The sequence below is a fragment of the Ylistrum balloti genome, unplaced genomic scaffold (assembly GCF_031769215.1).
Source record: "Ylistrum balloti isolate Yb309-2 unplaced genomic scaffold, AGI_CSIRO_Ybal_v1 Utg370386, whole genome shotgun sequence".
Taxonomy (NCBI): domain Eukaryota; kingdom Metazoa; phylum Mollusca; class Bivalvia; order Pectinida; family Pectinidae; genus Ylistrum; species Ylistrum balloti.
The window spans coordinates 1340341-1366500 of NW_026782268.1; the positions used below are offsets into that span (position 1 = coordinate 1340341).

Consider the following 26160-nt stretch of genomic DNA (forward strand, 5'->3'; position numbering starts at 1 on the left):
GATGTCCTTCAATCATCTGCTCGTATTTTTGCTGACGATACTTCTTTATTAAAGTCTTCCTCATCATGTCTTGAAATCCAAACTGTCTTAAAGAGGGATCTTCATTCTTTAAACTTTTGGGCTAAAACTTGGTTGGTTACTTTCAATCCAGACAAAACTGAGGTAATATTTATTTCTAATTCGATTGACATAGATGATGATTTAGACCTGGATTTAGATGGGAAAGATTTGAATTTTACTGATCATCATAGGCATTTGGGGGTAAATCTTAATTCCAACGCAAAATGGGGGAATCATATCAATGCTAGATATATGTCTGTTATGAAGAAAATCAATGTCTTAAGAAGGTTGAAATACTTGTTAAATAGAAAGAGTCTCTTAAAAATTTACAAAGCTTTTATTTTACCAATTTTAGAGTATGCGTGTGAATTGCGGGACGGTTGCACTAATACTGAATCAGATAAATTAGAGAAAGCCTAAAGAGAAGCTGCTCGTATTATAACTGGCCTTCCTTCTGATGCACGTATAGAAAATTTACATTTTGAAACTGGTTTAGATACACTTTCGAATCGTCGACAACGAAGAAAACTTCAACTTTTATTTAAAATGCATAACAAGCTAACTCCAGATTATTTAAACGATCTCTTGCCACCTATTGTTGCAGATAATAACCGATACAATCTTAGAAATAACAATGATTATAGAGTTCCTCTATTTGGGCTTTCTCTTACAAACCTCTCTTTTATACCTTCTACACTTCGTAGCTGGAATTTGTTAGATTTCTCTGTACGGTCACTGCCTTCCATAAATTCATTTAAAACCTCACTTACTTTAAATACACAACAATGAATATGTTATGAACAACATTACTAAAAGTGTTATCTGATAAATGTTGAACGAAAATAGTTGTGTTAGTCGCTTGAATTTACTATCGGGGTACAACGGATGCTTAATTTTAAACGCGAAATGTAAATATACTTTTTTTAGTTTCAACATATCTTATTACCTCATGAGGATTGGGCACGAGTTATGACAACTTATAATAACCCCTGTCGTGTTACCTTCCAGTGTTTTAGACAAATCACGACAAAGAAAAATATGGGAAAGACATTCCGGTTTACAATTGAATTATTTATTATGTATAAAAACATGATACCACATTGTTGAGAAAATCTATTTACTAGAAATATATACAATATATGTATGATATAGATAGTGGTCACTTTGATTTCGTACTTATGGAATTAGGTTGTTCTTTTCATCTGAAGTGAATAAACACGTAAATTTTTATTTCAATCAAAGCTCCAAAATAACTGAAATTCGACATCTTGGAATGCACGTTCAGTACCTCTATTGGCTGTCAACCTTATACATGCAGCTGTACTGACTAAATAAAACGACGGGAAGTAACTCTTGGGATCAGAATGAGAATACAGATCTACTGTCCACAACTATGCTGGCATCGTGTTGTATATATATAGGGAGATAACTCTTGTTTGCAGGGTTATTTAACAATTTTATACCAAACCATTATAAACTGCTGTTCGGGAAAAACACTATGATCTACCTGAGTTACTGCCCTTTGTCTGACTCTTGTTGTTTTCAAAAAAGTAGTCTTTCAGAACTTTCTACACCGTCTTTGAAAATAAGCAGTTATTGCTGGCGTGTATTCGGAATTTGATATGATTTCTACTATCAAAAATAAATCCTTTTCAAATGAAATTTATTAAGAGAGAAAAAAGCAAAGGTAGATTCATTATTTAAGCTAACAGTATTTCCATGTTGCTTCAATCTTTTGATAAACCCACGGAAATCTTGATCACCAAACTTTACGGTAAATATGTAAATATTTGATCAACAATATTATTCAACTGGTTTTAATCTGAGATATAATAGTGATGAAATTATGTCTTGGACACAATTATGAGCCCTATGATCAAAAAAATATATAGCATCCATGTTGTACCAATGCACGTGCTCTATAACACCTAGGGGAGCTGTGATTGGCAGTTTGAATGACTACGTCATAACTATGAATGTCACAGATACACTACACGTTAATAACGATGTAACGTTAAAATAGAGCCAAAATCTCGATAATTCAAACCAATATAAGATTTTTAAAGTTGTCATGAATTTGTGGAATAGCTCTTGACTTTTTTTTTTTTTTTAAATCAAGCCTTGGTGTCTATCAATTATTTAAATCTATTACACTCATCACATTTTTTATTATTGAAATGGGAAATGGACACACATTTGATGACGGTCAATAAATGTCTCACACAAAAATGATAAAATCAGACAAAACACATAATTATCTGAAATCCAATACTGACCAATGACTCTAACACATTCTACTGCAATATGCAATGGTTAAGTATTGTTTCATTAAAAGAATGAATATATATTTACATATGTATGTCCATTATGGTATAAAATACATCATGTGATTTCATCATCCCCTGCTATTTTAGTACCAAAACTATTTACATTATATCAAATATATACATAAGCATTAATTGATTAAGTATAAAAAAGATCATAAGGTTGTTTTTTTATAAAGTAATTTGAATATACAGCATTAACAATATGTCACACTTTCATAATCAAGTGTATTTTGCAATCCACACATTTCAAGCCTTTTTTTAGAAAAAAAAACATTTTAGCTGAAAAGCTTAAATCTTAAAATAATTGAACCTTTGCACATAAGTGAGTTTTAAGAGGTTGTTTAAGAAATTAGAAAATAAAAAAGACAAAATTTACAGCTGTCTGATAAAAAAAAGTTTCTCTAAAACGAGAACACAAACGTAAGTGCCCAGCTGTTCTTGCAGAATTCCAGCAGCAAACCAATTTCACAGTACACTGAAAATTGAGAATTAGTTACCTTGGCAACCACTGACGTTTAGTCAGTCTCAATGATATAGCCAACATAGAGACTTGCAGAAATGAAAGCATACTGTATGTGGAAAAAATGTGTAACATCTTCAGGTCAAGGCTCCATATCTCCAGAAAGTTTTCTGATTAAAAAGATTGCATAAACTTTTTATCTTTCGTTTCTTTAAATGACGAATGCTTATCGAAAACGCCGACTGCAAATTTGACCAAAATATAGCTTCAGATCAACGTTAATATCTTATCCTATGATTGTTTTTCGATGAAGCATTCATGGCAATATTCGGAATGAGTTTATCGTCCCATGGACATTGGAGTTTATCTTTGCTGTCTGGTAGCTACTTCACTGAACAGCATGCGGAAGGCATGCCGCTTGCTATTCAATGCAATTATGGAAGTGGTTCGTCTTAGGACACAGCCGAGACAGAACAGGACATCGTTTTATTAACTTTTTGAGAAAGACAGGTCAGGGATCTAAACAAACACCGGAAGTTGAAAAGTCAAATGTTCTACTGACATAAAATATTTGTGACAGGAATAATCTCCATGTAAAGTTTTCTTCTCGCGGGAAACGAATGCTTGCCTCTTAACTGCGAGATAGTGCAAAATTCTTAATTTTGGTTGAGTTCTATTTTTTCGCTATTTTCAAAAAAGGAATAAAACTGAGATAAAAAAGTATTGGGGGGAAAGGGTAATAGCAAAAATACATGCGAGTTTTTGTTTAATACATTGAAAAAATTAGCCATCGACAAAAGACAACTCTTTATAGTACCTTGATTTTCAGATACAGGGTGAATGGTGTTGATATTGAGCGTAAGCAGTGTGTATTGATTATTGAAGTAAGTGAATTAACAGGTAATTTACAATTAAAGTTAAATTTATATAAACTTTTATCAGTGATAGCAAAGCTGCGTTGAAAAAGAACATCAATTTGTCGACCTTTAAAGATTTCCTGTGATGTCATAGTTTGCACAGACATTTGTTTGAAGTTTTTGTCTATTTTGAAGTCTGACATGTCATATATACATAAAACCCAAAACCGGCGACAACATATTTAAAGATTTCAAACAATATTACGAAATTAGATGAGAATACATGCATCTGTGTTTGGATTAAAAATTCCAGGATTATTTCTATTACAGCTGAGATGTAGATTTTCGTTTTGATGTGATATTGCTTAGGCTGAGTGGTATGCGAGAAATATTGACAAGAATCAGGAAGTGCTGATAATATTCCTTAAGCAAGCCAAACAAGGTCTATCTTTCAATGTCTTAAATGTTCACTAAACCTTTGCCATTCGTTACCATTCACTGTAAGCATTTCTGGCGATTGGTGCCATCTCGTCTTCCATATCGTCATGTTTCTTTCGCTGTTTCTTCATATATAGAAACACTATTACCAAAACGATCGCTAACCCAATAGCCACGCCCACTCCAACACCAATCATCAAAGGCTTTACCGGGCCTTTTGATTGACTGGTTCTTTTACCAACCTGAATCACGTTTGGAATGTCTGTTTCATTATTATTTTGTGGTGTTCTTGTGACTTCCGGTATGGAATTGTCAGAAACTGTCGTCGTACTTTTCTGGGCCGTATTTGTAGTGGTTGAAATAGAAGCTTGCTTTGTGACTTCAGCTTTTGGTGCTTCCGATGATGTCTTTAGTGCTGTTTTTGTTGTTGTTGACATCAGTGTTGTACTTGTTGTTTGCATTGAAGTTGGTTTTAAAGTTTCTTTCTTTGTTGTCACTGTCCAGCGTTTTGTAGTTGTAGGTTTCGAGGTTGGTTCTGTTGTTGGACGTTTCGTGGTTGGTTTCATAGTTGTAGGACGTTTCGTGGTTGGTTCAATAGTTGTCGGACGTTTCGTGGTTGGTTTTATAGTTGTTGGAGGTTTCGTGGTTGGTTTTGGAGTTGTTCGAGGTTTCGTGGTTGGTTTTGGAGTTGTGGAGGGTTTTATGGTTGATTTTGGAGTTGTTGGACGTTTCGTGGTTGGTTTCATAGTTGTTGGAGGTTTCGTGGTTGGTTTCATAGTTGTTGGAGGTTTCGTGGTTGGTTTTATAGTTGTTGGACGTTTCGTGGTTGGTTTCATAGTAGGTTTCCTCGTCGTGGTCGTTGTTGGAGTTTTTGAAGGTAGAGTTGTTTCTGTCGCTGTCGTAACAACGATTGTCGCAATTTCCATCGTTGTTTCCTCTGTTGGTACGGATTCCGTAGTAACTTCAACGACTTGAGGCGGGGCGGTAGACAAGTTAACGGTGAAGGAACCGGAAGCATGAGTAGTAATTTCTTCAGAAGAAATACCATTCATCATGGAGACGTTCAATAGACTATCAGTTGTAAATTCACCGGATGTTTTTGTCGATAAATCTCTAAATTCTGTCGTCGGTTGCATGGTTGTAAGTTGTTCACTTTCAGTTGTGACGTCATCGACTTGAAATTATAAAAAGGAAATGAATTGGTATAATTATGACTAGTAATGATCATGGTGACTATCGATTACAGAAATGAAAATCATTATCACAGTTTTAAGAACATCATATCAAAGTGAGACACACACTCGTCTGTTTGATATGAGAGATGTTTTCTGTTACCTTCGTGCAATATTTTTTCATCATTTCCATTTTTTTCACTTGAACATTTTTAATTGTAAACAAAATTATTTAATTCATAGCAATGATAACAACAAAATATAGAAATGATAACATAGTTTTAATTCCTACGGTTCAATATGTTATTATTATTTTTTTTCTTTTCTATCGTAATTTGTATTTTCCATATTTACACCACAGTTACGTCCCTTACATGTTACCTACACGTCCGGCCATTATGAGTTATAAATAACTTTTTTCTGTTTTGAAAATTCTATAAACTAATTTATTGATTTAGAATTAGACCTCAATCATCACTCACCATCATCTGAACAATTGTACATTCTCGCGTCATCAAAGGCGATGTCTCCAAGAGCGCTCTTACCCCGGATACCTATTACCACAATCTAAAAAACAGCAAACATTGATAACCGTTGAGGACTTAACAAAGGAGAGCTAGATATCTACTTTGTGATAATTTTCACAAAAATGTGAAGTCTGCGTTTTGATGCAGCGTTTAAAGCGAAAATTTATAACATTTCTCGGAATTTTTCATTTGATGTTTTTCACGATATTTTTATTTTTCGTTGCTTGCGACCTTCATTCTTACAGTATATCAACTATAAGGTATATATATATTTATATATATATAAATCAGTTTTCCTCGTGTTATCTAAAGACAAAAATCAAGATTATAAAGCATTTCATCGCTTGAAAATAAATCGTCAAATATCACATATTGGTATATTAAGTAATCCACTCATCAAATATCGAAGAGTTTGAAAGAATGAACGGGCGCTAGTGAGGGGTGTCTTACTTGAATTGGAGACGTGACATCACGAATTTCGAAGCTGCCCCTCAACCAGTGGTCACTTTGATGTCCAGACTCGTTAAAGGAGGGCAATATTTCCTCTATATCTTCTTCGGCTCGTCTCACGTACACCAGCAATCTACCAACCTCTAGCAAAATAGCATTGAAAGATCGTAAATACACATGATAACTTTCTCATTATAAAAATTTTCGGTACAGACACGCATTAAGTCATATCAAGCTGTGGCCGGACCGACACCTTTTGACAGTGACATAACGGAGTATCCGGATAAACACGTGGTAATATTCAATTACAGAGTGTCCGGACCGACAGGTGGTAATATTCTAATTATAGAGTATCTGGATCGACAGGTGGTAATATTCAAATTATGGAGTATCTGGATCGACAGGTGTTTATATTCAAATTATAGAGTATCTCGATCGACAGGTGGTACTATTCAAATTAAAGAGTATATGGATCGACAGGTGTTTATATTCAAATCATAGAGTATCTGGACCGACACGTGGTAATATTCAAATTATAGAGTATCACGAATGACACGTGTTAATATTCAAATTATAAATCATCTGAACCGACAGGTGTTCATATTCAAATTATAGAATATCTGGACCGACAGGTGGTAATATTCAAATTATAGAGTATCTGATCCGACAGGTGTTCATATTCAAATTATAGAGTATCTGGACCGACACGTGGTAATATTCAAATTATAAAGTATCTGGACCGACAGGTGGTAATATTCAAATTATAGAATATCTGGACCGACAGGTGGTAATATTCAAATTATAAAGTATCTGGACCGACAGGTGGTAATATTCAAATTATAGAGTATCTGGACCGTCACGTGGTAATATTCAAATTATAGAGTATCTGGATCGACATGTGGTAATATTCAAATTATGGAGTGTCCGGACTGACACGTGGATATATTCAAATTATAGAGTATCTGGACCGACACGTGGTAATATTCAAATTATAGAGTATCTGGACCGACACGTGGTAATATTCAAATTATAGAGTGTCCGGACTGACACGTGGATATATTCAAATTATAGAGTATCTGGACCGACACGTGGTAATATTCAAATTATAGAGTATCTGGACCGACACGTGGTAATATTCAAATTATAGAGTATCTGGACCGACACGTGGTAATATTCAAATTATAGAGCATCTGGACCGACACGTGGTAATATTCAAATTATAGAGTATCTGGATCGACAGGTGGTAATATTCAAATTATAGAGTATCTGGATCGACAGGTGGTAATATTCAAATTATGGAGTGTCCGGACTGACACGTGGTAGTATTCAAATTATAGAGTATCTGGACCGACACGTGGTAATATTCAAATTATCGAGTATCTGGACCGACAAGTGGTAATATTCAAATGATAGAGTATCTGGACTGACACGTGGTAATATTCAAATTATAGAGTATCTGGACCGACAGGTGGTAATATTCAAATTACAGAGTATCTGGACCGACACGTGTTTATATTCAAATCATAGATTATCTGGATCGACAGGTGTTTATATTCAAATCATAGATTATCTGGATCGACAGGTGTTTATATTCAAATTATAGAGTATCTGGATCGACACGTGGTTATATTCAAATTATAGAGTGTCTGATCCGACAGGTGGTAATATTCAAATTACAGAGTGTCTGATCCGACACGTGGTAATATTCAAATTATAGAGTATCTGGACCGACACGTGGTAATATTCAAATTGTAGAGTATCTGGACCGACACGTGGTAATATTCAAATTCCAGAGTATCTGGACCGACACGTGGTAATATTCAAATTATAGAGTATCTGGACCGACAGGTAGTAATATTCAAATTATAGAGTATCTGATCCGACAGGTGGTAATATTCAAATTATAGAGTATCTGGACCGACACGTGGTAATAATCCAATTACAGAGTATCTGGACCGACAGGTGTTTATATTCAAATTATAGAGTATCTGGACCGACACGTGGTAATATTCAAATTACAGAGTATCTGGACCGACACGTGGTAATATTCAAATTACAGAGTATCTGGACCGACAGGTGGTAATATTCAAATTATCGAGTTTCTGGACCGACAGGTGGTAATATTCAAATGATAGAGTATCTGGACCGACAGGTGTTTATATTCAAATTATAGAGTATCTGATCCGACAGGTGGTAATATTCAAATTATAGAGTATCTGGACCGACACGTGGTAAAATAAAAATATTCAAAAACAGGATCGACAGGTGGTAATATTCAAATTACAGAGTATCTGGACCGACAGGTGTTTATATTCAAATTATAGAGTATCTGGATCGACAGGTGTTTATATACAAATTATAGAGTATCTGGACCGACAGGTGTTTATATTCAAATTCCGACACGTGGTAATATTCAAATATCAGAGTATCTGGACCGACACGTGGTAATATTCAAATTACAGAGTATCTGGACCGACAGGTGTTTATATTCAAATAATAGATTATCTGGATCGACAGGTGTTTATATTCAAATAATAGATTATCTGGATCGACAGGTGTTTATATACAAATTATAGAGTATCTGGACTGACACGTGGTAATATTCAAATTATAGAGTATCTGGACCGACAGGTGTTTATATTCATATAATAGATTATCTGGACCGACACGTGGTAATATTCAAATTATTCAGTATCTGGATCGACAGGTGGAAATATTCAAATTATAGAGTATCTGGATCGACAGGTGGAAATATTCAAATTATTCAGTATCTGGATCGACAGGTGGTAATATTCAAATTACAGAGTATCTGATCCGACAGGTGGAAATATTCAAATTATTCAGTATCTGGATCGACAGGTGTTCATATTCAAATCATAGAGTATCTTGATCGACACGTGGTTATATTCAAATTATAGAGTATCTGGATCGACGGGTGGTAATATTCAAATTATAGAGTATCTGGGCCGACACGTGGTAATATTCAAATTATAGAGTATCTGGACCGTCACGTGGTAATATTCAAATTGTAGAGTATCTGGACCGACAGGTGTTAATATTCAAATTATAGAGTATCTTGACCGACAGGTGGTAATATTCAAATTACAGAGTGTCTGATCCGACAGGTGGTAATATTCAAATGATAGAGTATCTGGACCGACACGTGGTAATATTCAAATTATAGAGTATCTGGACCGACACGTGGTAATATTCAAATTACAGAGTGTTTGATCCGACAGGTGGTAATATTCAAATTACAGAGTATCTGATCCGACAGGTGGTAATATTCAAATTATAGAGTATCTGGACCGACACGTGGTAATATTCAAATTATAGAGTATCTGGACCGACAGGTGTTTATATTCAAATTACAGAGTATCTGATCCGACACGTGGTAATATTCAAATGATAGAGTATCTTGACCGACACGTGGTAATATTCAAATGATAGAGTATCTGGACCGACAGGTGTTTATATTCAAATTACAGAGTATCTGATCCGACACGTGGTAATATTCAAATGATAGAGTATCTGGACCGACACGTGGTAATATTCAAATTACAGAGTATCTGGACCAACAGGTGTTTATATTCAAATAATAGATTATCTGGATCGACAGGTGTTTATATACAAATTATAGAGTATCTGGACCGACAGGTGTTTATATTCAAATTATAGAGTATCTGGACCGACACGTGGTAATATTCAAATTACAGAGTATCTGGACCGACAGGTGTTTATATTCAAATAATAGATTATCTGGATCGACAGGTGTTTATATTCAAATCATAGATTATCTGGATCGACAGGTGGTAATATTCAAATGATAGAGTATCTGGACCGACACGTGGTAATATTCAAATTATAGAGTATCTGGACCGACACGTGGTAATATTCAAATTACAGAGTATCTGGACCGACAGGTGGTGATATTCAAATTACAGAGTATCTGGACCGACACGTGTTTATATTCAAATTATAGAGTATCTGGACCGACAGGTGGTAATAATCAAATTATGGAGTATCTGGACCGACACTTGATGAAGTGATTACCATGATTGACAGTTAATGAGACATATAGGAGTATCTGGACCGACATGTTATGTGAAATATGACATTCATGTGTCACGTTACTGATGGCCGTTTTATTAAGATAAAACTGTACATTTTTTCTAAAATAAGTTTATTGAAAATTACAACCTTACCCAAGCGGGCCAGGGAAAAAATTAAGAACAAAATGTATTAGAAGCATGTTGTTAAATTCAGAATGGTGTACATGTAACAGCAAAACACTTATTAAGAAGTTACTTCCCTTTCAAATGAAAGATTGCCTGATTTTCACAAGAAGAAGTCAGACAGCTTACCGTTTGGACCGGGTAGGCCCTTCATATGGTAATAAAACTCGAAGCATGTTCCATTCTGAAGGTGTCTATAAAACCGTGAAGATATTGTAGCAGTGTGTCCTTCCTTACGTGGTGGTGAAGATTCCATGTACAGATAATGACCTAAAATAATAAAAAAAAAAATAACTCCCCTATCAAAACATGTAATGACATCACCAATGTACAGAGAAAAGAGATAGGTGCATAACGGTCATTTGGCCCCATTTTAGCAACAAATCCGAAAACAAATATCACCTAACCATTTATTGTAGAAATTGTAGAATAATTCCATGTTATATATACATAACTATCAAGGCATTAGCCTTAGAAACGTTTTTAAAAATTCAGATTTAATTTAAAATAGCCATGTGTAGTATTAATATTTTATGTATTGTTGTAAATTTAGGTAATGTTAAAAAGGGGTATACAGTTACAAAATTATTGTGATCTCAACACCATTAATCAAAACTTGTCTATTAGTATAGTATAAAGGAAAGTAACTCTGTGTGACCGCCTGAAAATGAAAACGCGTAAACCGGACGATTTAAGCTAGGACCAGAGGTGTCCGGGCTATTGAGAATTTACCGTAGTTGTGTAACATAGAATATCTTCGCATATTAGCAATTATTTTTTTAACGTTTATTGTGGTTAATAGGACTGAAGTTAGCAAATGTTTCAAGAATGTAACTAGATAATTTCTAAAAAAAATTTTACCAAAAAGAAACCAGACTTAATCTTCTGACAGTACGTTATTGTAGTTGTAATTTCTTTTAATGGTGGCACGGTCCATCATATCCCAACGTGCTTTCTGCTCTTTGAAATCATCCTTTATGATATAAATTATGAAATTTATTTAGTTTTGTACCGCTCCATATGAATTATGAAATTTATATATTATGTACCTCTCCATATGAATTATGAAATTTATATATTATGTACCGCTCCATATGAATTATGAAATTTATATAGTTATGTACCTGTCCATATGAATTATCAAATTTATATATTATGTACCTCTCCATATAAATAATGAATTATATATTTTATGTACATTTCCATATAAATTATGAAATTTATATATTATATACCCTTTTTCTGCTACATTTTGAGATAAACAAGTTTTCTTGAAAAACGACCAGTAGAAAATCTGGATGTGACGTTTCGATGATTACACGGTCATCTTCATCAGACAAATGATCATTGAGAAGAGTACTATCACTGACGTACGTTGTGACGAGATGGTAAGGAATCGACCAACTTTTTCGGCTATACTATAATAGTGTGATAAGATGGTAAGGAATCGACCAACTTTTTCGGCTATACTATAATAGTGTGACGAGATGGTAAGGAATCGACCAACTTTTTCGGCTGTACTATAATAGATAAGTGAGGAATCGAACCATGGCTATACTATAATAGTGTGATAAGATGGTAAGGAATCGACCAACTTTTTCGGCTATACTATAATAGTGTGACGAGATGGTAAGGAATCGACCAACTTTTTCGGCTGTACTATAATAGAGTGACGAGATGGTAAGGAATCGACCACTTTTTCGGCTATACTATAATAGTGTGACGAGATGGTAAGGAATAGAACCACTTTTTCGGCTATACTATAATAGTGTGATAAGATGGTAAGGAATCGAACCACTTTTTCGGCTATACTATAATAGTGTGATAAGATGGTAAGGGATCGACCAACTTTTTCGGCTATACTATAATAGTGTGATAAGATGGTAAGGAATCGAACCACTTTTTCGGCTGTACTATAATAGTGTGACGAGAAGGTAAGGGATCGACTAATTTTTTCGGCTTTGCTATGATAGGGTGAAGAGGCGGTAAGGGATCGACTAATTTTTTCGGCTTTGCTATGATAGGGTGAAGAGGCGGTAAGGGATCGACTAATTTTTTCGGCTTTGCTGTGATAGGGTGAAGAGGCGGTAAGGGATCGACTAATTTTTCGGCTTTGCTGTGATAGGGTGAAGGGCGGTAAGGGATCAACTAATTTTTTCGGCAGTACTAAAATCCTATGTAAACCAAGGTCTAAAATCGTGTGACGAGATGGTAAACATCTAAAATGTTCCAAAAGATTTGACATTTTTCTAGACCCTAGGTTGCTTCATTGGTTTAAACATTTTAGCTCAGTAGTATCATTGTAATAAAAAAACTTTTCCTATCCGAGAAACTGTTGCGAAAATGTCATTTTTCTAATTCGAGATTGTTATGTTTTTATTGATTAAAACTATTTATATTTATTTTTGACATGGGTCATGCATCAGAATAGTCCTGTTCAAAACTGACATCCAACGACTATGTACACCATTGTTTTAACAGATTTTGGAAGAAATATTGACCCCTGTCAAACCCCAACAAAATTGATAAGAATTGAAATACTAATTTTGGGTTTTGAATGGCACTTTTATCGATTCATACTTTTTTCAATTTTGAAACTGTATTATATTTTTCAATATTTTGATACATGTTTACCACCATATTGTCAAACTTGTTAATCGTACAGTATATAATTTGGTAATGTACGCTGTGGTTTTAATATTTTTTTAGATGGAAAATGAACCTTGTCATACTCTTGTGGTTACGATACTAAATGAGTCGTAGGGCACAGGCCTAATGAACCTTTTTGATTTTTTAAATCCTATTTCCTGGGTAGTCACAAAGGTGTTACAAATGCCACCCACTTTTATTAAAACTAGGTGCGTGGGCAAAATTGTATTGTTCCTGAAAGAGATTCTTTGATTTGAAATGTACTATTCACTCGATAATAAATGTATTTTGTGCAATCCGTGAGGAATTTTATCTTGCTGGTCAATTCTTAACCCAAACCCTGGGGTTGGTAGCCAGTCTTCAATATCAGCTGAAGAAAAGTATTGTGAGTGGAAAATACAGAAAAAAATGCTCCTTACGCGTCCCCAGTCCGCATTGTTCGCCTCAGTTTATACTGCCTTCGAATTGAAACAGAAGGACGGCATTTCTCCGATCCTAATATGTTGTCCCTGTCTGTCCGTATGTAACGTAATATTGATTAACCATGTCTTTCCGTACGTAACGTGCCATGTCTGTCCGCATATTACATTGAGATTCTCCGTTACTTACCGCCACCGACAGAACCAAACGTGTGGTCGTTGTCAGGCCCTGTTCTACTTGTAGGGGTTCCGCCGCTTCTTACTGTCCAGTCGGAGTGATCTCGTTGATTCCAACCACAAAGATCAGTACTCTCAAACGTACACAGCAAGTCTGGCTCGTTATCTGTAAATCAATTCAAGATTACTTAAAGCATGTCACGCACGTGTTTAATGGCCATTTAAAAAATTCAATTTCAACTCACAATGTTTACAATTAAATTCTTTTAGATGTTAGTTCGGTCCTCTCACATTTTCATGCATTCGAATTTTTTATTGTGTTGATGGATAAAGCAGTTTCATGACCATGGTACCGTTTATCGTCTGATTGCACACATTTACAATTGTTTTCGGCAATGCTGACCTATATTTATAGAACATTTATACATATGGTGGAAAGTAAATAGAGACTAAAACTTAGAAAAAACAAATTTTATGCTTACTCACATTTACACGTAGAAATAGGAGCACTCCATTTTACCTTGTCACAGTAAATGGTTTTAGGCCCCTGTAATGTGTAGCCAGGCTGACATTCTAGTGTCAGCAGTGCGTCCCTTCTTGATGTCGTCATTATCAGATTTGCCGTAGAGTCTGGTATTTCACATCCAGGAGCTATAAAACAATGCTTATTTTCTGACAGAGAATCGTTATCGAGGGTTTAAATATTCAATGGACATTTAGTGCGTGGAATCTTTTTTCTCTCATCTTATATATATTTTTTTTCAGACAATGTTTTGTTATATGACGTACTCGATACATTGAAACTAACTATGGTATTGGTCCACAAAACACACTTCCCAAATCAAAAAGGTTATATGTGAAATAAACACCTGCTGTCTAGGATGGTATCATTTGCATATATATTGTTCTTTTGGGACGTATAACTGAATATTGTTTTTTTTTTTCATTTCCTTGCAGAGCAATTTCAGACCAGGCAATGTTATGCCTACTAACAAACTTAATATCAAAATGAAAGTTATCTATATTTTAAGAAAACAAATATATTTGGAAACATTTTTTTTTTAAACAGCAATCAAGGAAAATTATAAAGTCGATTATTTTCTTGGATTATATACAATTTTTGAGCAACGGATATTACTTGTAATACATGATAAGATAAAAGAGTAAGACACATTTAAAAAAAGCTACAATGGACTTAAAAGTCCATTTTAGATCATTTTCAAATTGAAAATCATCGATTTTGTTGCACGAAACTTATTTGCTTTTGGTTTTATATGAAATTTGATTGAATTTGAAGAGACTTTAAATAATGATACATGATATGTGTATTTGCATTTATTTTTCTCAAATTTAATCATTTTCTCGTTTTGTTGTTCGCGTTGTCAATGACGCGCGAGTGGCGCCACCTACTGCTTCCAGTACAATTAATCATTTGAATATGTAATTGTTATAACGATGTGTATATGGTGGCCGGTGTTCCAATGAAATGTAAAAAAAGACTTTGATTAGTAATTATCTGTATCTGCATCAAATTGTATTTACTTATGAAATCATCCGCTTTTTGTTTGTTCATGACCTGAGCGATTCTACAACATATCCATGTATATCTGGACTTACTTAAATGATCTGGCCACGCGGGGACATTATACAAGGTTTACTTGTTGAAACACGCGCTATTAAATTCCAATCAGCACATCCATTCGTTGCCATTTTGTTAATACTACCTCTTCTTTGCGTTTGAAATAGTCAGTATTGTATGGAATCTAATTGATCATGTCCAACATTTAAAGTTTTCTCCCTTTATCAATACCATTGAATTACTGATGGTCCGTCCTCGATACTCCAAGGGTCACAATCACTTTCGCTCTCTGTACCCACGGAACGTGTCATAGCAAAATTGAATGTTCTATTTGGGACCTTGTTGAGAAGACGAAATGACTGGTTTGACTCTTTGATGTACATCAAACGGATCCCGAGGTCGCGTAACATGTTGTTATGGCTTTGGAGTTGGATGTCGCTCCTTTGTAATCTTCAAAAAGGAACGTATCAGAATGTGATTGGTCATTTTTGCTTTTTCTCGGAACCAATAAAATAACTTCGCTTGTGCTTCCAATTTTTCCATGAAATGTTCCAGGAGTGCATAGAACGGAAGCGATCGTATCCCCTGGAGTTTCTAGAATGCTGATGGTCTGAGTCTTATCAAAACCAGTATTACCAGAAAGTAATATCAATCGTTTTACAGAGTGATTATATTTCTGCAAATATATACAGATATATAAAGTATATATATATAAAATATAAAGATACAATGAGCGTCTTGATGGTGAAATTGGTTTAAGTGTGCAAATATACATATACTCCCAGTTCTTAAGATTAAGAGACAAACGACAGCTTAAAGTCTAGTTGGTTTCCTATGAAGGAAAATTTCCTACTACATAAATTCACACTTAATCTATCTTGAGCGTTGAAATGTCTCAAGTTCGTTTATAACTGGAACTCGGACATTAAGTCCCATTAATCAGTAATATCTGTGACTCTATGCAAACAATATAATTATAGACACCGGATATAGATACCGTGGTATTTTATATACAACAATATGTACTAAATTATTACCAATTTGATTGTTGGTCATAACCTTTTATTAGTGTGATAATCAGCTTATGTCTTGGCCAGTATTAAATAGCAAGGCATTTCTTGAAGCAAAATTGAAATCTTAGACGGAAAAAATAGGGTTCGATTGGGAAATGTTATTAATGGTAGTAAACAAACGCAAACCTTGAAAGAGAGATTTCTGTTCGGTTAATATTGTGTTTTCTTGTTTAACTGAATAGTCCGAAGAGTTCTGACTATCTATCTGCGATTTTATTTTTGTCTAGGCCGCGGTCAATAATTAGAATTCCTCACAATTAAAAAAAAAAAAAAAAACGGGATTTAAGCGACATATTTTGCATGGATCGGTGTTCAGGAAATGTTTTATATAGTAATAGTTACAAATCATGCATTGATGCAAAGATAAAACAATTCTGCTACAAGCTGCATTTATAAGTTGTATTTCCACCCATTCTCCTTGACAACGGCAAATTTCAATGGCCGACACCATACGGAATATCTGTGGAGTGGTTGATGTAAACTCTCAAGAAATTGACGGAAATGGTAGGTTTTTGCAAAAAAGCTGAGTATATGTGTTTTTATACAGGAAACATTTCTGACAATCAACCGCGAACAAGACAAAAATCAAATCGCGGATTGTCAGAACCTTTCGGCCTACCACCTCGACAAATGTACAGCTTTCCGTCATTATTGAGTAAGCACAATATACCGATATATGTATATATTTGGTGTAGAGAGAGGGATTATATACACTTATACATATACCTATGCACACTGGCGCTGGGTGGTTCCATTTTCCACTTAAGCAGATTAAAAGCTTGGCACCAAGAAGTTGAGACTTTCGTCTGCACCGAAATCTCGCAATTTGAAGATTACTGCGATATTTCACTTTACGAAATTTCATTTTCCCGAACGGTGGACATTCCTGTGACAGCACAACTGGAAACAAATAGCTTAAATGAAATTTATGATTTTAAAGTCGAGATGAAACACAATGTAATACAAAACATTAGTGACCAGAAATAAGGAGAAATGATGGTCGGAAATTGGTCATACTAAGTCACAACTTATACCAGCAAAATAACAGACACACCTAACAACAATGAACACTGACAAACAAATACAAAAAAATGTGTTTAACTATACCAGTATCATGGCCATATTACAATGTTAAGTACCGATGTGACACTGTCACAGCTACAGTACAATGTTAAGTACCGATGTGAAACTGTGTCACAGCTACAGTACAATGTTAAGTACCGATGTGAAACTGTGTCACAGCTACAGTACAATGTTGAGTACAGATGTGACACTGTCACAGCTACAATACAATGTTGGGTACAGATGTGACACTGTCACAGCTACAATACAATGTTGGGTACAGATGTGACACTATGGCACAGCTACAGTACACCATTGAGTACAGATGTGACACTGTGTCACATCTACAGTACAATGTTGAGTATAGAAGTGACAATGTGTCACAGTTACAGTACAATGTTGGGTATAGAAGTGACACTGTGTCACAGTTACAGTACAATATTGAGTATTATGTAAAGATGTGAAACTGTGTCACAGCTACAGTAGTTATTACAGTTGTAGCTGTAATCACTACTGTAGTTACCACTCCTTGCTGTAGTTGTACTCTCTATTAAACATACTGCTCGGTATTGTTACTGTACTCACTATTTAAAATTGACATTTAGTGTTACAATATAAAACATAAAATATTTTCAAAAGTCAATCAAATTGTAGTCCAGTAATATAGCTGTATCAATATTGTAGTTATGATTCAGTGTTGTTGTATCACTATTGTAGTTGAGATTCATTGTTATAGCTGTATCACTATTGTAGTTGAGATTCAGTGTTATAGCTGTATCACTATTGTAGTTGTGATTCAGTGTTATAGCTGTATCACTATTGTAGTTGTGATCCAGTGTTATAGTTGTATCACTATTGTAGTTGTGATTCAGTGTTATAGCTGTATCACTATTGTAGTTGTGATTCAGTGTTATAGCTGTATCACTATTGTAGTTGTGATTCAGTGTTATAGCTGTATCACTATTGTAGTTGTGATTCAGTGTTATAGCTGTATCACTATTCAGTGTAGTTGTGATTCAGTGTTATAGCTGTATCACTATTGTAGTTGTGATTCAGTGTTATAGCTGTATCACTATTGTAGTTGTGATTCAGTGTTATAGCTGTATCACTATTCAGTGTTATAGCTGTACAGTGTTATATTGTTGTGATTCAGTGTTATAGCTGTATCACTATTGTAGTGTGTGATTCTATTGTAGTTGTTATAGCTGTATCACTATTGTAGTTGTGATTCAGTGTTATAGCTGTATCACTATTGTAGTTGTGATTCAGTGTTATAGCTGTATCACTATTGTAGTTGTGATTCAGTGTTATAGCTGTATCACTATTGTAGTTGTGATTCAGTGTTATAGCTGTATCACTATTGTAGTTGTGATTCAGTGTTATAGCTGTATCACTATTGTAGTTGTGATTCAGTGTTATAGCTGTATCACTATTGTAGTTGTGATTCAGTGTTATAGCTGTATCACTATTGTAGTTGTGATTCAGTGTTATAGCTGTATCACTATTGTAGTTGTGATTCAGTGTTATAGCTGTATCACTATTGTAGTTGTGATTCAGTGTTGTTGTATCACTATTGTAGTTGTGATTCAGTTGTTGTTGTATCACTATTGTAGTTGTGATTCAGTGTTATAGCTGTATCACTATTGTAGTTGTGATTCAGTGTTATAGCTGTATCACTATTGTAGTTGTGATTCAGTGTTATAGCTGTATCACTATTGTAGTTGTTGTTGATTCAGTGTTATAGTGCTGTATCACTATTGTAGTTGTGATTCAGTGTTATAGCTGTATCACTATTGTAGTTGTGATTCAGTGTTATAGCTGTATCACTATTGTAGTTGTGATTCAGTGTTATAGCTGTATCACTATTGTCAGTTGTGTATCACTATTGTATTCAGTGTTATAGCTGTATCACTATTGTAGTTGTGATTCAGTGTTATAGCTGTATCACTATTGTAGTTGTGATTCAGTGTTATAGCTGTATCACTATTTTAGTGGTGATTCAGTGTTGTTGTGTCACTATTGTAGTTGTGATTCAGTGTTATAGCTGTATCACTATTGTAGTTGTGATTCAGTGTTATAGCTGTATCACTATTGTAGTTGTGATTCAGTGTTATAGCTGTATCACTATTGTAGTTGTGATTCAGTGTTATAGCTGTATCACTATTGTAGTTGTGATTCAGTGTTATAGCTGTATCACTATTGTAGTTGTTTTATTCAGTGTTATAGCTGTATCACTATTGTAGTTGTGATTCAGTGTTATAGCTGTATCACTATTGTAGTTGTGATTCAGTGTTATAGCTGTATCACTATTGTAGTTGTAATTCAGTGTTATAGCTGTATCACTATTGTAGTTGTGATTCAGTGTTATAGCTGTATCACTATTGTAGTTGTGATTCAGTGTTATAGCTGTATCACTATTGTAGTTGTGATTCAGTGTTATAGCTGTATCATAGTGATTCAGTGTTATAGCTGTATCACTATTGTAGTTGTGATTCAGTGTTATAGCTGTATCACTATTGTAGTTATAGCTGTATCACTATTGTAGTTGTGATTCAGTGTTATAGCTGTATCACTATTGTAGTTGTGATTCAGTGTTATAGCTGTATCACTATTGTAGTTGTGATTCAGTGTTATAGCTGTATCACTATTGTAGTTGTGATTCAGTGTTATAGCTGTATCACTATTGTAGTTGTGATTCAGTGTTATAGCTGTATCACTATTGTAGTTGTGATTCAGTGTTATAGCTGTATCACTATTGTAGTTGTGATTCAGTGTTATAGCTGTATCACTATTGTTGTTGTGATTCAGTGTTATAGCTGTATCACTATTGTAGTTGTGATTCAGTGTTATAGCTGTATCACTATTGTAGTTGTGATTCAGTGTTATAGCTGTATCACTATTGTAGTTGTGATTCAGTGTTATAGCTGTATCACTATTGTAGTTGTGATTCAGTGTTATAGCTGTATCACTATTGTAGTTGTGATTCAGTGTTATAGCTGTATCACTATTGTAGTTGTGATTCAGTGTTATAGCTGTATCACTATTGTAGTTGTGATCCAGTGTTATAGCTGTATCACTATCGTAGGTATGATTCAGTGTTATAGCTGTATCACTATCGTAGGTATGATTCAGTGTTATAGCTGTATCACTATTGTAGTTGTGATTCAGTGTTATAGCTGTATCACTATTGTAGTTGTGATTCAGTGTTATAGCTGTATCACTATTGTAGTTGTGATTCAGTGTTATAGCTGTATCACTATTGTAGTTGTGATTCAGTGTTATATCTGTATCACTATTGTAGGTATGATTCAGTGTTGTAGCTGTATCACTATTGTAGTTGTGATTCAGTGTTATAGCTGTATCACTATTGTAGTTGTGATTCAGTGTTATAGCTGTATCACTATTGTAGTTGTGATTCAGTGTTATAGCTGTATCACTATTGTAGTTGTGATTCAGTGTTATAGCTGTATCACTATTGTAGTTGTGATTCAGTGTTATAGCTGTATCACTATTGTAGTTGTGATTCAGTGTTATAGCTGTATCACTATTGTAGTTGTGATTCAGTGTTATAGCTGTATCACTATTGTAGTTGTGATTCAGTGTTATAGCTGTATCACTATTGTAGTTGTGATTCAGTGTTATAGCTGTATCACTATTGTAGTTGTGAGAGAGTATGTACACAATCATGTTATAGCTGTATCACTATTGTAGTTGTGATTCAGTGTTATAGCTGTATCACTATTGTAGCTGTGATCACAGTTTCACATTCAGTGTTATACTGTAACATTGTACTTATAGCTGTGACACAGTTTCACATCTCTACACAACATTGTACTTTAGCTGTGACACAGTATCACATCTGTACTCAACATTGTACTGTAGCTGTGACACAGTGTCACATCCGTACCCAACATTGTACTGTAGCTGTGACACAGTTTCACATATGTACTCTAGGATAGTTGGTGCAGCAGCTATTTCATCCAGTGACAACTATGATAGTTTGTGCAGCTATTTCACCCAGTGACAACTATGATAGTTGGTGCAGCTGTTTTTACACTCAGTGACAGCTATGATAGTTGGTGCAGCAAGTATTACACCCAGTGACAACTATGATAGTTGGTGCAGCAGTTTTTACACCTAATGAAAACTATGATAGTTGGTGTAGCTGTTTTTACACTCAGTGACAGCTATGATAGTTGGTGCAGCAAGTATTACACCCAGTGACAACTATGATAGTTGGTGCAGCTGTTTTTACACCTAGTGACAACTATGATAGTTGGTGCAGCAAGTATTACACCCAGTGACAACTATGATAGTTGGTGCAGCAGCTATTACACCCAGTGACAACTATGATAGTTGGTGCAGCAGTTTTAACACTCAGTGACAACTATAAGAGTTGGTGCAGCTATTACACCCAGTGACAACTATGATAGTTGGTGCAGCAGCTATTACACCCAGTGACAATTATGATAGTTAGTGCAACAGCTATTATACCCTGTCACAACTATGATAGTTGGTGCAGCAATTTTAACACTCAGTGACAACTATGAGAGTTGGTGCAGCTATTACACCCAGTGACAACTATGATAGTTGGTGCAGCAGCTATTACACCCAGTGACAACTATGATAGTTGGTGCAGCAGCTATCACACCCAGTGACAACTATGATAGTTAGTGCAGCTATTTCACCCAGTGACAACTATGATAGTTGGTGCAGCTGTTTTTACACTCAGTGACAGCTATGATAGTTGGTGCAGCAAGTATTACACCCAGTGACAACTATGATAGTTGGTGCAGCAGTTTTTACACCTAATGAAAACTATGATAGTTGGTGTAGCTGTTTTTACACTCAGTGACAGCTATGATAGTTGGTGCAGCAAGTATTACACCCAGTGACAACTATGATAGTTGGTGCAGCTGTTTTTACACCTAGTGACAACTATGATAGTTGGTGCAGCAAGTATTACACCCAGTGACAACTATGATAGTTGGTGCAGCAGCTATTACACCCAGTGACAACTATGATAGTTGGTGCAGCAGTTTTAACACTCAGTGACAACTATAAGAGTTGGTGCAGCTATTACACCCAGTGACAACTATGATAGTTGGTGCAGCAGCTATTACACCCAGTGACAATTATGATAGTTAGTGCAACAGCTATTATACCCTGTCACAACTATGATAGTTGGTGCAGCAATTTTAACACTCAGTGACAACTATGAGAGTTGGTGCAGCTATTACACCCAGTGACAACTATGATAGTTGGTGCAGCAGCTATTACACCCAGTGACAACTATGATAGTTGGTGCAGCAGCTATCACACCCAGTGACAACTATGATAGTTAGTGCAACAGCTATTACACCTAGTGACAACTATGATAGTTGGTGCAGCTATTATACCCAGTGACAACTACAATAGTATAGCTACAACCCCTAGTGACAGCCAGATTTGTAAGTACCCCTACAACAGTGAGTCACCACAGCTACAATTGTGAGACAGAAAAATACTAAACCCATAAAAAAACGAAAGAAACCAACATACCGGAATGCAAGAAGTGAAATGTCAATTAAAAATCGTGAGGATTGATTATTCTAATACTTACAGAGAATTTCTCCGAAGGCAACCGTCATCATCATTATCATTTCCAGTTTCATCTTGACTCAATTACTCTTTATCCGCGGGCGAGAAAGGAAAATAACAGTACACTTTGATTATTAATTAGACACTGTTTCTTCACAATAAATTATCCGAATATTGTCAAACACAATTTACTGAGCAAAGGCTTCAGATTTTAATGAGGAATTTAAAAAAAATGAAAATGAAATAAAATAAAGTGATGATTTGTATGATATCAGGGTTCACTCGCGGTAATTGATATTTTAACACAGAATATCAGGGACAATATTAGGCTCACAATAGCAAATTGATACTTGAAATAATTACCAGTGAATGTGTTTCCTTATGAAGAACTGGATCGGTAAAAATCGGTAAAATTCTCCCTATACGCTAGTTTTGATGAAGTGCAAATTGCAAATAAAAGATATTGATTTGACACTCTGAAGCAATCTATCATTAAATCCTTTTTTCCCTGAGAGCAGATACTCCTTGTAAACACATTTATCCTGGCATCGAGTGATCATGTAGCAAGTGGCAATTGCTTGGTCACGTGATACGCTGGAAAACGTTTCCAGGAATGAGTTTTTTGCACGAAGTGGTAGAAAAGGAGAGTCGTCAAACCATTCTACAAAAGACTTGCACTATGATTTCACATGGGATATATCCAAACTACAGTTCTCTATTTTGTAGAGCTAGGGTTTCTATTGAACCCAACAGTTTCGCACTTTTTTCCGCTTTTTGATATAAAATGTCCATATAAAAATCGTCTCCGATGTGATAATGGAAATTTGGAAACAGGAACAATGCATCAAGTGGGAGCCCACAGGAATACAATGAAGGTTTTGTCTTGAGTTGAGATCCTCTCTCTTCTAAACGGTACAATGTACAACTTGAACCTAGGAAATGTCAGAGATTGAACAGTGCTCCAAAATTCACAACAACGAAGTGATATAACCCTTATTTGAAGGAGATCATGCTTGATATTCTGTAGGTATCCTTGCGAATATGTGACCCTTTGAGTCTCGTACTGGCCATTCAACCAGAGACTCCAAAAACGGCTCACATCCAGTAGTACCGGAAACTCATTAGTGACGGAAGTGGGCGATTTTCACTAACGCTTACATACTTCAGAATATAACCTTTGGAACAAAACGCTCGATGCTACTTATAAACCCGAATTCATTTTCAAAATCGCCTTACTCTATATGTAAACAAACCGCTCTGTGCTATTTTTGGATTAAAAGTTTCAAAGTGTGCAAATGCAAAATTCTCTCGCGTGTCTTTATTGCAAAAGTATTCTCCGATCAGAACGCGACAGAACGATATTGTTTACAAAAACACAGTGTTCTAGAAAAGGCAAAACATTCAGCCACGATACGTGTTGTCAAGACAACATTCTTCGCCAATACTGAGGTAAGTGGCTTATTTTTTTTATCAACAACTCCTTCTAGAAAACACTGTTTTGTTTCATTGATTTTTTTTCTATTATATTAAATATACTCATTCAGCTAAGAGATATGCCAAACACGATATTTTCAAAATTTCAATCCAAATATTTATATAGTCAAATGTTACGTCATGCATTCGAAAATACTATCTGTATAATTTTATCGAAGATTAGTAATTATAAAATGCAAATTACTATTTTTGCGTGTTAAAAAATCAAACGATGACATTGGGTGTGTTCGTAAACGTTTTAAATCACAGTAAGGTGTTTTTTACTTCAATACTGTTGATCTCTCTGGAATATTTATTTCCGCTTTTTATTTAGAAATCTAGCTCTTGAATATAATCTCTCGCAAAAATACAAAACAATACAGTAATTTTACAGCAGAGGTATAACAAAACCCTGCAGATGCCATCGAACAAACCATTGTGTTTGATCTGTTTATCGGACAGATTCTCGCAATTGGATTAATACAGAAGTTAGATAAACGAGATTGCCCATACCACTGCATACGTAGATATGAAAATGTTTTTTGTTTTTGTTTTTTGTTTTTGTTTTTTTTTTTGTTTTTTTTTTGTTTTTTGTTTTTTTTTTCCCAAAGGAAAATTAAGTTTTAAAAATCTTTATGTTAAAATTGATAATGTTTTATATAATGATAAATCATACGTTTTGGTTGCCCTGGTGTTTACTTTGGATGAACCCCACAGCACTTGTTTAAAAATCTCTCTGAGTCTCCAGATGGTATATTTTTCGGATTATACTCTAATCCATCTATATCCAAATGTAAATAAACCGAAACACTTATATCAAGATCATTTCTATGTGGAACAATGTATGTGTAATCCGACTGGTATTTGACACGAATATAAGTATACATATTTTTCAGTAGATAAATAGGTACAATTGAATCATATGTTAAAGAAATTGCATCTATTGTGGAGTAAAAAAATTAAAATGTACGAATATAGGAAAGAAATCAGTAATTCATTTTTCTCTCCACTTTTTGCTTCTTAAGGTGGAAGATATATGTTATCTAAGAATGAAGAAAACAAGGATGGTATTCAGTTTTGCGTTGAGATTGTGTTCTTTTCCTTGAAGGGTGATTTCCAAACACGCGCGTACGCGTGTATGTCTTGTTATTTTTATAAAGATTCTATATAAGCATACCGATCTTAAACGTTAGGCATTTCATATCAATATTTTATATCACTATCAAATGGTGCTGTTCAAAAGATGTTACATTGCCGCGGGTCAATTCTGGTTTGAATAAGCGTTGCTCTGCCGGAGAGAAAGGACGAAATTATATCAATTAAGAGGACGAATGACAAAACAACGAACGGTAAAAAGCAGAAGAAAAAAAATCAACCACCGTAAATTTAAGTTAAATGTTAAGAAGAATTAAATAACTATACATCTCTTTGTTTCTATGGCTGCGATATTTTTTTTCATCATTACTGACTGTGGATTGGTTCTAGTTGTAAAAATTTTAAAAATACCAAATATCATTAAAGGCAACCTGATAGTATAAACACTTTAAAAAATGGTTAAAAATTGTAATTACACAGACAAAATAAATTTTTCGCGTTCCGTTGAAATACCTACCGATTATACT

At 34.8% G+C, this 26160-nt stretch overlaps 2 protein-coding genes across 2 annotated transcripts in view; one reads left to right on the forward strand and one right to left on the reverse strand.

Moving 5' to 3' along the window:
* Positions 1 to 1116: 1116 nt before the first annotated feature.
* Positions 1117 to 24102, reverse strand: LOC132554197 (anti-sigma-I factor RsgI2-like). Its single transcript, XM_060218502.1, has 9 exons — positions 23429 to 24102; positions 23088 to 23154; positions 17150 to 17323; positions 14258 to 14422; positions 13785 to 13937; positions 10656 to 10796; positions 6292 to 6434; positions 5797 to 5881; positions 1117 to 5316 (listed from the first exon to the last, which is right to left on the reverse strand). The coding sequence occupies exons 2-9, from the start codon at positions 23137 to 23139 to the stop codon at positions 4193 to 4195; spliced, it is 2037 nt and encodes a 678-aa protein (XP_060074485.1). The 5' UTR covers positions 23140 to 23154; positions 23429 to 24102; the 3' UTR covers positions 1117 to 4192.
* Positions 24103 to 24229: 127 nt separating this feature from the next.
* Positions 24230 to 26160, forward strand: part of LOC132554199 (uncharacterized) — a 46528-nt gene continuing 44597 nt past the window's right edge. The window contains exon 1 of the mRNA XM_060218504.1: positions 24230 to 24514. Within this exon, the coding sequence (XP_060074487.1) occupies positions 24260 to 24514 (255 nt within the window). The 5' untranslated portion in view covers positions 24230 to 24259. The remainder of the gene's footprint in view (positions 24515 to 26160) is intronic.

Excerpts from the sequence above, each read along its gene's own strand:
- LOC132554197 (XM_060218502.1), bottom strand. The coding sequence starts at position 23,139 with ATGAAACTGGAAATGATAATGATGATGACGGTTGCCTTCGGAGAAATT. Across the intron at positions 10,797-13,784 it reads GTTTGGTTCTGTCGGTGGCG|GTCATTATCTGTACATGGAA; the intron begins GTAAGTAACGGA and ends TTATTATTTTAG. Across the intron at positions 5,882-6,291 it reads ATGTCACGTCTCCAATTCAA|ATTGTGGTAATAGGTATCCG; the intron begins GTAAGACACCCC and ends GCTGTTTTTTAG.